The sequence below is a fragment of the Canis lupus genome, chromosome 1 (genome assembly GCF_011100685.1).
Source record: "Canis lupus familiaris isolate Mischka breed German Shepherd chromosome 1, alternate assembly UU_Cfam_GSD_1.0, whole genome shotgun sequence".
In the NCBI taxonomy this organism is placed as follows: domain Eukaryota; kingdom Metazoa; phylum Chordata; class Mammalia; order Carnivora; family Canidae; genus Canis; species Canis lupus.
The window spans coordinates 93,649,458-93,666,006 of NC_049222.1; the positions used below are offsets into that span (position 1 = coordinate 93,649,458).

At 42.9% G+C, this 16,549-nt stretch overlaps 1 protein-coding gene and 1 long non-coding RNA gene across 2 annotated transcripts in view; one reads left to right on the top strand and one right to left on the bottom strand.

Annotated features, from left to right (window-relative positions):
* Positions 1 to 2,919, top strand: part of SLC1A1 (solute carrier family 1 member 1) — an 80,243-nt gene extending 77,324 nt beyond the window's left edge. Inside the window, 1 exon segment of the mRNA NM_001003139.1 lies at positions 760 to 2,919. Within this exon segment, the coding sequence (NP_001003139.1) occupies positions 760 to 1,006 (247 nt within the window). The 3' untranslated portion in view covers positions 1,007 to 2,919.
* On the bottom strand, positions 2,914 to 16,180 carry LOC111096959. The gene is made up of 3 exons (XR_005354274.1): positions 15,630 to 16,180; positions 4,048 to 4,155; positions 2,914 to 3,103 (listed from the first exon to the last, which is right to left on the bottom strand). It is a non-coding gene; the product is annotated as an uncharacterized LOC111096959 (long non-coding RNA).
* Positions 16,181 to 16,549: the final 369 nt, after the last annotated feature.

Sequence of the window (16,549 nt, forward strand, 5' to 3'; positions counted from 1 at the left end):
GCCCATCTTCCCAAGATCTTCTACATCATCAGGGGTGGTGGCACAAGTAAAGGCTTGGGGGTAAGACAAGCTTAAGTTTGTATCGCCAGGATTCCTTCTCTGCTCCATGTCTTCCTGCCACAGCGTCTTCTCCAAGCCATGTGGGAGTTAAGGCTGGCCGAGGGCGCCACAGAGAGAAGCTACTCCTCAGCTGACCCATGTCTTCTGGGCCTGTGCTCTGCTGTCTCTCTGCTGGCTTGCCCGTACAGTGATGTAATGTGGCAGAGAAATGACAACACCAGGGATGCACAAACACACAGGAACACTTGGATGTACACACATACACTCCCTGTGGCATATATGCCACCCACAGGATCCCCTCACCTTCACCAAGAGAGGCCAGAAATGCACCAAGACAGAGGTTAGGGTAAGAGGCTTGCTCAATTGTGACCCTCCCTCAGCTCCCCCAGAATATCTGCTAAGACTCTATTCACAGATCTTTGGGAGGAGAGGACAGAATTTGGGGAGACGGGCTGGATTCAGGAGGGTCGTTGTGACTTCTGGGGAGCACAGACCCAGGGAACGCGTTTGCTCATTCTATACTTTGAGCCACCTTCTCCCCCAGGCCTGTGAGAAGAGCCTCTCTGGTCCAGCCATGAGGATGGCATTCTCTCCATTTGCTTAATTCATAACTGAGTTCTTCAGATCCTTTTCTCTCCCCAGTGGCAGATGGAAATGAACTTGAGGCCTCCTGTCAGACTCACCCTCTCTCTTCCCCAGGGACCGGTTCAGGACCATGGTGAACGTCCTCGGTGATGCGTTTGGGACAGGCATTGTGGAGAAGCTCTCTAAGAAGGAGCTGGAGCAGATGGATGTTTCATCTGAAGTCAATATCGTGAACCCGTTTGCCTTGGAATCCACAATACTGGATAATGAAGACTCAGATACCAAGAAGTCCTATGTCAATGGAGGCTTCGCAGTAGACAAATCTGACACTATCTCGTTCACCCAGACCTCTCAGTTCTAGAGTCCCTGGCTTCATAGGACCAGGAATGATGAAGGACAGCTCCATAAGAGTCATCTCTTAGCAAATTCAAACATTAAATAAGGAAAAGAAAAACATTAATGGCCAACTGTACATTGGATTTGATATAGAAACTTCCAGATTATTTTCTATATTTGGATTCACAGATTTCACTCTCGGGGTTCTGGGCTTTGGGGGTGGGGTAACATGAAAGAAAATACATGAAAAAGAAAGCTGGATTGTCTGCAATTTAAAAATTCTAAAGTTTGGAAGTAAATAGAGTCATAATTGTTGGATTAGGACATGGATATGGAAGAAAAATTGCTTTCTCATACACAGTCCAGTGTTTTGAGTTTTTAAAAAAATACTCTGATTACAAATTTTTACTCGCTTTCTATTGGCATGGATTTCCTTTGACTTCTCACATTTTTATAGATTATAATGCATATAAACACCCTCCCCCCCATTAATGTGCCAAATTGTCCATTTTTAACTCATCTCCAGCCAATTTCAAAGAAACAACTTTGAAAGAAAACAGACCAGCACAATTCTGCAATCAGAGTTTTAAGATGGGTGTGGGGTTTTGTGGGAAGGTTCTTTTTTCAATGTACTGTATTGGGACACTGGTAACTCCTACCCCAGTGTTCAGTATAGAGCTAGATATATATATATGTATATATTTATTATTTTCATATAAGTTGCCAGACAGAGATCAGAATTGAACTGTCAATGTGAAATAAAGAGCTTTCCTTGTACTTGAATAATAACTATGATCTCAATCCAGATCTGCTTTGGGGCTTATCCAAACTCCTCTCTCAGGAGCACAAGAATGAAATATCATGTTGTCTGATTGTTCCACGTCTGTGTGTCAGCCTCAAAGCAGATATGCATTATGGAGATACTCCAAGGTGGCATCACCATTTATCTACAACCCCCAGATTCTGCTGCTATGAGGGAATCCATATCAGCTCTATATACGATTGTATACAAAGGTGTCACTCATACAAGGCTGGATGTGTTTTTATCCAATTGGAAGGCTTCATTCTTCCAAGATCAACTAGACCCACTTAAAAATGACAGGACTTTGCCCTTTTGTACCCATTAGGGCCTAAACAACAGTGGCAAGCTACCAGCTAAGTTGTATTTTAATATGGATCTGATGGACTGAACAAGTCACATTGGCCAGTGTCTTCTTGCAAAGGAAGTCCCACAACATGAGATCTTGGTTATGAGTGGTTCAGGGAAATTCTTCCATTGTATGAAACTCATCTCCTCCTCAAGGGAGGATGGTTCCAACTAGTAGTCTAGTAATCTCAGCCCTGGTCATTACAATCCATTTCCCTTCTTATGCTAATTTATGGAAATAGTTTATTAAAATCTGTGCTTCAGCACTCATCTTAAAAATAACATTTAACATAAAAACTTGTATTTACACGGAGATCCAAAATAGTCACGTTTCTGCAGTATAGCCAATTTAAACCTGTGCTTTTTTATATTTAAGAAAACCAGAAACTGTGCCAAAGATGGTGGAAAAGTAAACAAATGTTCAATGTTGACTACCTGTACCCTGAAAGCTATAAGGGAATGATCCTAGATTGTCGAGTACACATCATAAACGTGGACCAGTGATTCAATGTGAGTCTTCAAAGGGAAATATTGATGTTGTGCAGTGGAAATAAATCTAAATATCGATGCAGTTGAATCCATAATTTGTCATGGGCTGAAAGGTCCTACCCCCTTGGCAGTTTGCTCAGATCTAAGGCACGGGAGTTGGCAGAGCTGTTCGTGAACTGCAGGTCATCCTTATTTTGGAGTGAGTTTGTAACGAGCCTCTTAACACACTGTGCTGTTAACTCATTAAAGAGAACGATGTTCCATTTCAGTCTCAATAAATACTTCTGCCCTTCCTCCTTCCCAGCCTTGTTCTTTATCTCTTCTTTTTACTCAGAAGGGGTGTGGGAAGGTGGAGACGTGGTCAGTTGATTCAGACTGTCAACAGATGATTGTTTTCAAAACTGTTTACGCTCAAGAATGAAAAAGCAGGCCTTGGGGGAAAGTACCCTTCTCGGTTCTTCATGTGAATCCGTGGGGATGATAAGGCTGAAATACAGAACCGTAAGTGATGAACAGTTCATCCCTATTGTATCACTGAGGTGGAAGGGAAGGTATAATTTGGCTAGAAGTTACTATACTGGGAAGTCGTCTTATCTCCATATTATGGTGCCCTGGTTTCACTGAAGAACCAATCCTGCCCTCTGACCACAAATGCTATATTCAGGGATTCCACACCCTGCCCAGAACCTGAGTCATGACACGGTTCTGCTGGTGGACTTACTAGCCTATGACAGACAACACGTAAATAGACAACTCCCTAACCTACCAAGAGAGGACACCGTTTCACAGAGAGCTGATCACTACCTGGCCAGACTAATTGAGGATAGTGACCTCTTTAGGGAACATGGGATAAAACACCCAGCCCAACTACTTAGAGATTTGTTTGGGAGAGTTAGTACACCTGAGCAGGGTCCTCATATGACTTTGATCTTGCCCAAAGTATACTCATGTACAGAGGAAGTGTTATCAGCTCTAATAAATGACTATTTCTCAACAAATCTTTGTGAGTCCACCGGGCACCATGCCATTTATTAAAAATACACCCCATTCTTAGGATAGCTTGAGAAAACTGTGTCTGGCTTATAATCAGGCAGTGAGCCAGCAATGGTGTTGGCTTTGCAGGTGTTAAGAATCTTCCTTCTTGGAACAGAAGGAGGAAATGATCACGCAGAGCCTTGGTAGAATGCCAAGAAGATTCTATGCAACAGGATCGATATTTCGTGTTCTCTTAACTGCCCAGCAAGGGCCCATAGAAACCAGTGAGTGGGCACACAGCTCTGGGACTCTTGCCAATCAATCTAAGCCTTGGTTCTTATCCTGTGAAATGAGGATAACAAATCTTGTCTCGTGAGACTGCCTTAAGTATTCAATAAGAAAATGGATGTGATGCATTTAGCACATAATATGTTTAGTAAATGCCATATACTCACCTCCCATGGAGAATCCAGACATGCAGCTTTACCAGCTGTTCAGATGTTTTAGGGCCCTTGCCACTGACATTACAGTTGAGGATTACAGCTCTTACCACTTGGCCTTACCTGGGTTATTAGAGCAAACAATAAGTCCAACCTACTGAGACTTAATAAGCAAACTCCATTCTATAAAGGGAAAAGCTTGGTGCCTGGGTGGCTCAGTTGGCTAAGCATCTACCTTTGGCTCGGGTAGTGATCCCAGGGTCCTCGGATCAAGCCCCACATCGGACTCCCTGCTCAGTGGGGAGTCTGCTTCTCCCTCTCCTGCTGTCCGTATTTCTCTCTCAAATAAGTAAATAAAATATTTACAAAAATATATATATAAAGGGGGAAAGCCCTTTCTGAAACTGGGACATTTTCACAAAAACAGTAATAAGATCTAGAATATTTCGTCTTGTAAAAGATCACATGCGGATTAAGCAACGGTAAGTGTTCACAATCTTTTCTGTGCTCTGAGACACATGGCAGGATTTGAAGTGCTCAGTCTGCATGTGTGAGGCTGAGATGTTCTGAAATCACGGTAAGACATGAAGTTCACGTTTATCATCTTGGTCCATAAATCTCACGTAACTGTCTCCACCTGCTGGAAGTAGACTTTGTTCTGGGCCCCACATGGGGCTTCTTAATACCCCCTATCCTGGGAAGCATGCCTCCCTCCCCTGAAATCTTAGACTTTTTAAGTGAAAGCCATAGAAGATAAACAACCAGAAGTCAGTGTTGTTAAATTAGCTTTGGGAACAACATATTGATCTGTATATATTGAATTAGGTGACTGCACCTGAGTGTACGAAGTTATTGACCACAGATGGGAGGCCCTTGGGGACATTTCCCAGTGGCCTAGGCTAAGTAAACCACAAAACTCCTAAGTTAGCAGTAAGATCTAATTCCACAATTAATGTCCCACTTCCTGTCTCACTAGGAAAATCCAATGCCACGTGTGATTTGGAGGCTGTCTCTCCAGGATTATGGAGATGTTTCTGGTTTCCTCTACAAATCTCCACTTGGCCTGCCCATTTATAAAGTATCACAAGGTTCAGTACAGTTATTAGTAAACCTCCTGAGCCCAGATAAAATCAATAGCCCTTTTGTTGTTTTGTTATTCTTGTTACTCTTGTTGGAGGAAAGCAGAGACCTCATCTAGAGAGAGTTCACTGATCTCTAGAGCACCTTGCTAGACTGGAGCTGGGAAGCTCTGGCCTCAGAAGAGCAAAAGCTATTTTGCTTTTTTTTCTTTTTCCTGAGGCTATTACCCATAGAGAAGCTTGCCCCACAAGAGTACCGTTTATCAAAAGATGGAGGCAAAGAAATCCTGAAACTAATATACAGAATCCACCAGACTCCTGAGTGGTAGTGTTTGGATCCCAATCCCAGCACCATTCCCATCTACTCACTCCCATTTTCCCTCCAAGAAGATGCCTTTTCCTGACAGACTGGAGCCAGCTCTGATATCACCATGCCTCCGTGACTCAGAAAAGGTATTTGCTACCTTATGAGGACATCACATCCTCCTTCTGCACTTCAGGGCATCTGAGGGAATGCAAAGCAAGCCTGCATCATCTGGGCATTCCAGAGTCAAAGGTCTGGCTGCCAGGAGCCAAAATGAGGAGTTTGAAAATCTGGTATTAGCCAAGGTCTGCCTTATGTTGTCGGGACCCTGTAGAAAAACATGTTTTCCAAGATGAGGATAAGCCCGGTTGAAATGAATTGAGTGGTTGGTCCCAGGAGGACAGTCGCCGAAGAAAAGGCATCACTCCATCATTGCATGGGTGCTTCATCTTATGGACATGCCTTAAGAAAGTGCCGAAGGCATGTACATTTTAAAGATAACTTTGAGGGACGCCTGGGTGGTTCAGCGGTTGAGCGTCTGCCTTTGGCTCAGGTCGTGATCCCGAGGCCTGGGATCGAGTCCGACATCAGGCTTCCCCTCAGGGAGCCTGCTTCTCCCTCTGCCTGTGTCTCTGCCTCTCTCTCTGTGTGTCTCTCATGAATAAACACATAAAATCTTTAAAAAATAAAATAAAGAGGATTTTGATCTTCCTCCAAGTATTCAAATATAATTTTCATTTAAGGAGTCCCTGTATTTCCAAGGTCATCTGCTTAGCTTGGCAAGAATAATTAGAGACCCACAGAATGATTTGTCTGAACTGAGGACTTTGGAGAAAAGAAAAAAAAATAAGATTCTCCAGAATGAATCTGTGGATAACAAAATTTCCAGGTCTTTAGGAAACTGTGTGGATCTGATGAGGCTCAGAGAATAGCTGTGGAGCTCATACTTGTTATTAAAAAAAAAAAAAAAAAAAAAACACCAGTTAGCAAGAGAAACAGTGGCTGATGCTTCCCCAACACTTGCTTTTGTCTTCCCAGCACCCCAAAATGGCTTTAATTCCCAGGGCTTATGCACTAATCCTCCATTTCCTAATTTAGCCAGAAAGGATAAAACAGACAAGACTGTGTCAACTTCACATTAAGCACACACAAACTCAAAGCTCTTTGCTGGGTCAAGAGGGGCCAGTTAAGTCAGAAAAACATGCCACCTGTAGCTGATGAGAAATCAGAAGAGCAAACAAGACAGCCTCAGGCTGCAAGGATACAGACTGGCACTGAGGAAGTTTGCTCCCATTCCATTCCAAGCAGACAGCCACCTTTTGTAAAAATGGGCTGTTCCTGGGCATCATCACCTTTTGTAAAAATGACCCTCTTGGGGATCCTGGGTGGCTCAGTGGTTTAGCTCCTGCCTTCAGCCCAGGGTGTGATCCTGGAGCCTCAGAATCGAGTCCCGCATCAGGCTCCCTCATGGAGCCTGCTTCTCTCTCTGCCTGTGTCTCTGCCTCTCTCTCTCTCTCTCTCTCTCTCTCTCTCTCTCTCTCTCTCTCTCTCTCTTTGGGTCTCTCATGAATGAATAAATAAATAAAATCTTTTAAAAAAATGACCCTCTAAGGCAAATAAACGTCCAATTTTTTTCTTAAATTTATTTGAGGAGGGAGGTCCAGAGGGACAGGAAGCAGACCCACGTGGGGCTTGATCCCATGTCCCTGAGATCATGACCTGAGCCGAAACCAAGAGTCAGCTGCTTAACCGACTGAGCCACACAGGTCCCCCAGGTCCAATTTCTTTTAAGATGTTGAACCAACTGCTGCAGGTACTAAGTGAGGAGTTGTCCCTGCCAGGATGAGTGCAGAGAAGGATGGGATGTCATGACTCCAGAAGAACAAACAGCAACAACAGAGAGGAAGCTCATTTTTATTTACTTGACAAATGTTTGTGTAGCAGTGACTGTGTGGCAAGCACTGTTCTTAGCACTTAACAAATAGTAACCCTCATTAAATAAACAAAAACAAATATTAACTCATTTAACCTCAACATCATGAAGTCGGTACTGTTATTACCCTCCTTTCTAATGATGTGGAAACTAGTACAAAAGGTTCGCCTGCCCCAGATCACACAAGAGAGATAACACAGCAATTTGGCTCCAGTGTCAACATTCTTCACCAAGTACTGAGAGCCAGAGAAGTCCAGGAGTGCTAACTTTAAGTTTGGGGAGGCCTAAAATTTTCAAGACACATAATAATCATTGTTAACACCTACCAAGTGTTAACTGTGTGCATGACGCTGTCCTAAATATTCTACATACTTAATGGCATTTATCCTTCTCAACACTCCTAATAGGCAGGTATCATTACCCTCCATTCTCCAGATAAGGGAACTATGGCTTGGAGAGATGAAGTGACTTGCCCAAGTTCACATAGTGGGACTCAAATTGGATTCTAAAGCCTGTGTTCCTAACCATTGAGGTGGTACTTTATTATTTTTTAAGACTTTATTTATTTATTCATGAGAGACACAGAGAGAGACAGAGAGGGAGGCAGAGACACAGGCAGAGGGAGAAGCAGGCTCCATGCAGGGAGCTTGAAGTGGGACTCAACCCCAGGTCTCCAGGATCATGCCCTGGGCCGAAGGCAGATGCTCAACTGCTGAGCCACCCAGGCGTCCCAAAGTGTGCTTTAACATGCCTAAAAATCCCATGAAAATGGAAAGCAAAGATAATCAAAAACCTCCCATCAAGGAAAATTCCAGGTCTAGGTAGCTTTGCTAGTGAATCTAACAGATTTTTAAAGAATACTAGTCCTACCCAAAGGATGCCTGGGTGACAAAAATACTGATCAAAGGGACATAGGCATCCCAGAGCATTATCAATGATAGCCAAACTATGGAAAGAGTCTAATTGTCCACTGACAGATGAATGGATAAAGAAGATGTGGTGTATATACAATGGAATATTACTCAGCCAATAAAAAAGAATGAAATCTTGCCATTTGCAACAAAGTGGATGGAACTAGAGTGTATTGTGCTAAATGAAATCAGTCAGAGAAAGACAAATACGATATGATTTCACTCGTTGTGGAATTTAAGAAACAAGAGATGAACATAGAAGGAAAAGGAGAGAGGCAAACCATGTAACAGACTCAACTATATAGAGAACAGAGGGTTGATGGAGGGGAGGGGATTAAACGGGTGATAGGGGTTAGGAAGGGCACTTGTGATGAGCACTGGGTATTATAGTAAGTGATGAATCTCTAAATTCCACTCTAAAACTAAATTCCACTCCTAAAACTAATATTACACTATATGTTAACTAACTAGAATTTAAATAAAAACTTGAAACAAAATAAAAAAATAAAGAATACCAATCCTTCTCAAACTCTTACAAAAAATAAAAGAGGAAGGGCACCTGGGTGGCTCAGTCAGTTAAGTGTCTTCTCAGATCGTGATCCCAGGGTCCTGCGATTGAGCACGCTTTGGACTCCCTACTCAGTGGAGAGTCTGCTTCTCCCTCTGACCCTCCCCCTCCCCCTGCTCATACACATGCTCTCTCTCTCTCTCTCTCTCAATAACTAAATAAAATCTTTTTTTTAAATAAAATCTTAAAACTAGAAGAGGAGGTAATACTTTCAAATTCATTTTCCAAGGCCAGAATTACCCTGAAATCAGAGGGAGACAAGGACATTACAAGAAAAGAAGATTATAGGCCCATATCCTTGATGAACATAAATGCAAAACTCCTCAACAAAATGTTAACAAACTGAATTCAACAGCACATTTATTAAAAAGGTTGATAAACTACGATCAAGTGAGATTTATTCCTGAGATATAAGGATGGTTCAACATCCACAAATCAGTAAGTGTGAAACACAGTAACAACATGAAGGATAACAATCATATGGCCATCTCATTATGCAGAAAAAAAATTCAACAAAATTCAACATCCTTTCATGATAAACTCTCAACATATAGAAGGAACATAGCACTACATAATAACAGCCATATATGACAAGCCCATAGCTGACATCATCCTCAATGGTGAAAAGCTTTTCCTCTAATATAAGGAACAAGACAGTTATTCAACATAGTATAAGAACTCCTAGTCAGGAGGATCTCTGGGTGGCTCAGCAGTTTAGTGCCGCCTTCAGCCCAGGGCGTGATCCTGGAGTCTCAGGATTGAGTCCCACGTTGGGCTCCCTGCGTGGAGCCTGCTTCTACCTCTGCCTGTATCTCTGCCTCTCTGTGTGTGTGTGTCTCTCATGAATAAATAAATAAAGTCTTTAAAAAAAAAAAAAAAAGAGGAAGTCCTAGTCAGAGCAAGTAGGCCAGAAAAAGAAAGAAAAGGCATCAGAATCAGAAAGGAAGAAGTAAAATTAACTGTTTACAGATGATATTATATACATAGACAACCCAAAAGACACCACCAAAAAGCTAAAATAAACAAATTCAGTAAAATGATAGAACATAAAATCAATCCACAAAAATCAGTTGAGTTTCTATACACTAACAGCAAATTATTAGAAAAAGAAATTAAGAAAACAATTCTACTTACACTAGCATCAAGAAGAATAAATTACTTAGGAATAAATTTAACCAAGGAGGTATAAGACCTATATTCTGAAAACTAAAACACTGATGAAAGAAACTGAAAGAGACACAAATAAATGCAAATATTCTAGGCTGATAAATTGGAAGAATTAAGATTTTTTAAAATATCCATACACCCAAAGCTTTTTATAGATTTAACCCAATTCCCAATAAAATACCAATGGTATATTTTTTAGAGAGAGAAATAACAATCTTCTCTTTCTGTGTAGAACCACAAAACACCCCCAAATAGTCAAAGCAATCTTGAAAAAGAAAAATAAAGATGGAGTCATCACTCATCCTGATTTCAAACATTACAAAGCTATAGGAATCAAAATAGTATGGAATTGGCATAAAAACAGACACACAGATCAATGAAACCAAATAGGAGACCAGAAATAAATCCATGTATATATTCAATTAATTTCTGACAAAGGAGCAAAGATTATACAATGAGAAAAAAAAATGGTGTCCTCAATAAATGCTGTTGGGAAGGGACACTTGGGTGGCTCAGTGGTTGAACGTCTGCCTTCGGTTCAGGTCATGATCCCAGGGTCCTGGGATCAAGTCCTGCATCTGGCTCCCTGCAGGGAGCTTGTTTTTCCCTCTACCTGTGTCTCTCATGAGTAAATAAACAAAATCTTTTAAAAAAATAAGAAATTAAAAGTAGAACCATCCTGCAACCCAGCAATTCCATTTCAGGGTACATTTCCAAAGGAAATTAAATCACCACCTCAATGATATCTACACTCCCATGTTCATTGCAGCACTATTCACAATAGCCAAGATGTGAATGCCACCTAAATGTCCATGGATGGGTGAACAGGTAAAATGAACGTGGTATATACACACAATGGAATATTATTCAATCTTAAAACCAAAAGAAGGAAACCCTGCCACTTGCAGTAACACAGATGAACCTAGAGGGCTCTATGCTGTGAAATAAGCCAGACAGAGAAAGAAAAATATGCTGCATGGTATCATTTACATGTGGAATCTGAAACAGAGTAGAATGATGGTTTGTCAGTGGTTGGTACATGGGTACAAACTTCCATCTAAAGTACAACATGGTGACTACTTGAGCACTGTCCTGTATAATGGACATTTACTAAGAGAGCAGAACTTTATGAGTTCTCACAAAAAAAAAAAAAAAAAAGGAAAGGAAATATGAGGTGATGGATGTGATGTGTTCATTAACTCAGTGGTGCGACTCTGTTCACGATGTATATACATATTGAATGATCACATAGTACAATCTTATTTGTCCATTATATCTCAATAAAGCTGGGGAAAAAATGCCTACAAAGGAAAAAGGCAATGCATGAAAGCACCCAAGCATCACCTCTTTAAAAGTTATTCCTTTTTTTTTTTTTTTAAAGCATCTGTCATTTTACTTGTGAGGATCAATTTTACTCAAACTGCCCCCTCCTCATTCTCCCAATCTAGCAAAGATCAAAGTGCGTCTGTAGGATCTCCCACACCCCCTGCCCACCCCACCTGACCTCCCTTGTAGTTGATACCGTGTTTTCAGATCCTTGCTTTGGATCACTTTCAAATCTTTCGTTCAAAACCTAATCCCCCCAAGGGTTCTTGCCTGTTCCAACCAGGGAAGGCAGCAGAATGAAATCGGGCACCCAATTTCTCCTTCCCTTTCTTGCTGAAGTTCGGGCGCTGCACAGCGGCCCTGGTGCTCAGCCTCCCCTGCCTCCCACCCCCTGGCACCTCAATCCCCTGCGGCCTGGCCTGCACCCTGACAGCTCTCCCGGAACCCCAAGGTAAACCAGCACCCTGCTTGGGTAGCCTGCTTCTACCTCTGCCTGTATCTCTGCCAGATACAGGAAAACCCAGTGGGCATGTTCTCAGCGGCCAGCTTATACTTTAATGCACTATTTGTCCCTGTTCGTTGGCTTGTTTTCACCACGCTCTCCCCCCTTGAGTACCAGGACATTAGGGGGGCTGCCCGATGCCCTCCTGTCATCCCGCAATCACGTCCGCAGCCTCCTCTGGCTGCTCCCCCTGCCCACCACTCAGCCTATGCCGAATGCACAGCGGCCCCTCAAACATTTGTGGTTTGAACAAACAAATTCTATCTCCTCCTGGTCTCTCTCCACCAGAAACTCATTATTATGGCTTCAAGCACCAGGGCTACGCAGGTAATTACCCAGATGGGAGTCCACCAAATCTATAGCCGTTCTTAGTGGCTTCCCTGACCTCCAGCCAAATGTCAGCTCCACATTCCCAACTTCTACTGCCACTTCCCTTGGACCTCTCCAGCAGCTTTTCAAATTGAACTTGTCCCAACTCAATCTTGTAAATTTCTCTCGGAGTTTTTCTTCTCAAAATTGGCTACTGTGGGGGCACCTGGGTGGCTCAGTGGTTAAGCGTCTGCCTTCAGCTCAGGTCGGGATCCTGGGGGCCTGGGTTCAAACCCGTGTCGGGCCCCCTGCTCGGCAAGGAGTCTGCTTCTTCCTCTCCCTCTTCCCCTCCCCCTCCTCGTGCTTGCTTGCTAGCTCTCCCTCTCATGCTCTCAAATAAGTAAATCAAAATTTTTTTTTAATTGGCTACTGTGTTTTCAAAATTGCCTTTATTTTCACAGAAACCTAATATCATAACAGTGTCTTCCCTCTTTAACCTCAAAAGGTTTGAGGTTGCAAGGCAGGTCTACAGAGATTTACTCATTTATTGAAATCCCTCCACTTTGGTGGCAGGTGGGAGCCCCTGAGTACAGTGCTGCCTCTTTGTGAAGTGAGGCAAGACTGAGCCTCTGTTCAGACATGAGAACTGGGCATGGTGCATCCCTGTGTCTTCTCTCCCCATGTTCTTCTTGAATAAGCAACATACATCTTCATAAGCCTCTAAATTCTATTTACAACAATGAAACCTTCACAGTAGGAAGAAAATTCAGAAGAATAACAAAAACCCCCACCTAAATCCAAGAGAATCCACTGCCTCTGAACATCCCACCGTGCGGTAATCCTGAAAGTTCCCTGCTCTGGCCCTACAGCCAAAAACACAGTATGAAAAAAAAAAATCCCTCCCCAAAAGGTTTGACTTGGCCTCCTCTTTTATCCTTAGTCCTGAGGTTCATCTCACTCAGGTCACGGAGAATGCAAATCTGTAAAATAAAGGACACTGTGTCCTTATGTTGGCAGAGTAATTCTTCCCTCAATCAATACTTCATTCCTGTTGATTAAATAATTCACCTTCACTTCGCAACTCAGCCCAGTCCAGCTGACTTAAAGGGGCCAGTCTCCCCATCCCTGCACCCCACGCACCATTAAAGCACCGTTAAAATAAGCTGCTTGATTATTTCTTCCCACCCCTGACAGTTAATGGCCCCTTTCTTCTCTATGACCCTCCCACCCAGTCCAGATTCTATTTCCAGATTCCTTCAATGGCTTTGTCATAGCCTCCCTCTTGCCAGCCTCTACCCACTCCCAAACCACCCTGAATAAATAATCATCAGATGAATAGCCTGCTTTCCCATCTCAAACTCTAATGGCTTCTTATTGTCTATAGCACAAAGTCTAAAATATGGGGCCTAATATTTAAGACACTTCAGAAGATATCCCTAGAGGATATTTCCTCCTTCTCCATACATAGATCTTCCATTAGATTCCAATTTCCTCACTTTTCCCAAACCTCCTCTCCACCTGGTCTTCCTATTCCTTACTGTCAAATATTCTTGGCCCTCAGCCCCAAGACCTCATCATTTCTAAAATTATTTCTAACGTCACGGAACCCAGAGAAGTAGCAGTATCTTGGTCCATAATCAGATACTGCCTTATTAATTTTTTTGCCTTATTAATTTAAGACTTGATTATAACATAATAAGATTGAGTTCCACAAACTATTGATAATAATTCAGTATCATTTTCGATATTTTTTAAAGATTTTATTTATTTGAGAGAGACAGCAGAGGGAAGGGCAGAGAGAGAGAGAGAGTGCAGAGCCCGGTGTGGGGCTCAATCTCACGACCCCAAGAGATCACCACCTGAGTGGAAACCAAGAGTCAGATGTTTACCCGACCGAGTCACTCAGGTGCCCCTCATTGTTCGATATTCTTAAATAGAAGTCAAAACACATGGCTACAGGAAAGATTCAGCTTCAGATCAGCTTTATGAGATCACAGAGCCTTTTGTTGTTTTAGATTTGAACTTGAATAATTTGAACACCTTGCGGGAAGCGGACTTGTACTCTCCATTTCACCCAGTTCCCATCACTCATGGTTATTTCAGGCCCCACTGCTTCTGACAGTCACGAATCCTGCCTGGTCATGAAGGCATCGGAGTTTGCAGCACCCTCTGAGAGTCACACTTGCCACATCTCATTGCCGTAGTAAAGTCCAGAGACTCCGAGAGGGCACAGGCTGTATCTTCTACTCCTTACATAGCTCATCTCCTGCCCCGCCCCACACGGCAAAATACAATACTAAGCACATAGAAGGAGCTTAATAAATACAAATTGAGTGATTCCATATGAGACTGTGAAATCAATTTAGTGAACCATCAGGACTGGGAGACCAAACAAATCAATGAACAAAAGATGGTATCCAAAACAAACAAACAAACAAAAAAAGAAACAAAGGATGGTATCCTTCACCCTGCTGAAATTCCCTTATGCAATGACATGTGAACCTTCACGATAGCGAATTTTCTCACCGTGAATCTAGTACTTGCAGCAATGACACCTATTACCCACGATCTGCCCCTGTGAGTCACCCCACTGAAACAGGTGTGATATTTCTCTCAGTTCAAGATACCAATTTAAGTAAGTGTCAGTTCGAGGAGGAAAAGGAAACAGGGATTTTTAATTGGGGGCAGGGGAAAGGAGCTAGCTTTCTAAAAATGCTATTTACAGACATAATATTACAGTGACAGGAAAGCAGAGCAGAAAGCACCTCTTGTTGCCCTAAACAAGAAGTGGTTACCCTTGTTCCAACTTCTGTCAAGAGACCTTAGTTGCCCTGTCACTCTAGTGGAATGTTCTGAGTTCCTTTTTTCAAACCCCTTAGGTTGAATTATCCAGTAGGTACAAGCCTCGGGGATAATCAGGTGACAACCAAAGGGGGTGGCAGGAAGTGGTAGAAAAAGTATGCGGTTTAGAGACAAAAGAGGCTAGGGTTTGGAAATTGGCTTTGACACTACTTAGCTTTTCTGAGCCTCAGTATCCTTAGTAAAAAAAAAAAAAAAAAAAAAAAGTTGGGGGGAGGACAAATGCCTTCCTCAAGTAATTAAATGAGATGCAAATAATAGCAGCTGGCACTTACTGAGATTTATTTTGTGCCAGGCACTGATATAAAGGGCTTTCAATATGCTAACTCATCTGCTCACAACTGTAACATTATGAAACAGATACTATAACTGCCTCCATTACACACAGACTGGACACTAAGACAAAAAAGAGATTCTTTTTTATTTAATATTTTATTTATTTATTCATGAGAGACACACAGAGAGAGAGAGGCAGAGACACAGGCAGAAGGAGAAGCAGGCTCCATGCAGAGAGCCCGATGCGGGACTCGATCCCAGGTCTCCAGGATCACACCCTGGGCTGCAGGCGGCGCTAAACAGCTGCGCCACCGGGGCTGCCCCAAAAAAGAGATTCTAAGTCACTTTTTGCCCGTCACTCACTTCATGGCAGAAGCAGGATTCAAATCCAGGTGCTCTCACTCCAGAGCCCTCCCTACGATGCCCTTGCAGAGCACTTGATATAGCGCTGGTAAACCGAGGCTGTCAACAAAGGAATGAAAAAATGGAAAGAGAGCAGGCAGGAAGAGGGGAAAAATGCTTTATTCCATTTCTTTAGGATCCCAAGTCTCCCAATGTTGGACTTTCCAAGACTGTAGCTCTCCCTCAACATTGCCCCTGTCCTGGCCTCCTCTGTGGAAGAACCTAGAATAAATCGCCCTCCACACTCATTCAAGGCATGCAGGACACACAGTGACACAGCCTGGCTGGTTCAGAAGCATCCCAACCAATCACAAGCCAAAGGCCCCAGACCCAACACGAGTCCCTTCAACTCTCTTCCCTTCGAGCAAACTCCCTACCTTGCCAGAGGTTTCTCTTCTCCCTCTTCCCTTAAAAATCTTAATTCTGGGGGCACCTTGCTGGCCCCATCTGACTCTTGATTTTGGCGCTCAGGCTGTGTTCTCAAGATTGTGAGATCAAGCCCCTAGTTGGACTCCGTGCTGAGCATGGAGTCTGCTTGAGATTCTCTCTCTCTCTCTCTGCCCCTCCCACTCATGCTCTCTCTTTCTAAAATAAATAAATCTTTACCCCCCCCCCAAAAAAAAAAGAAAGAAAAGAAAAAGAAAGTCCTACTTCTGGGGACTCAGCAGTCTAGCAGCCCCCAAATGCCCTTCACCATATGTGGGGCAGGCCATGGTGGTGTTCAGTGCTGCCACCTTGGGGTTTCTGGTGTTGAAATGAAAAGAGTCCCCACCACTCACCCTCGTGTGACCCTCCCACACAGACATAGCAAATCCAGCCATATATTATGTTTATTGTCTGTCCTATCAGAGGCAAAGCTGTGGCCACCACAGAGAACAAAG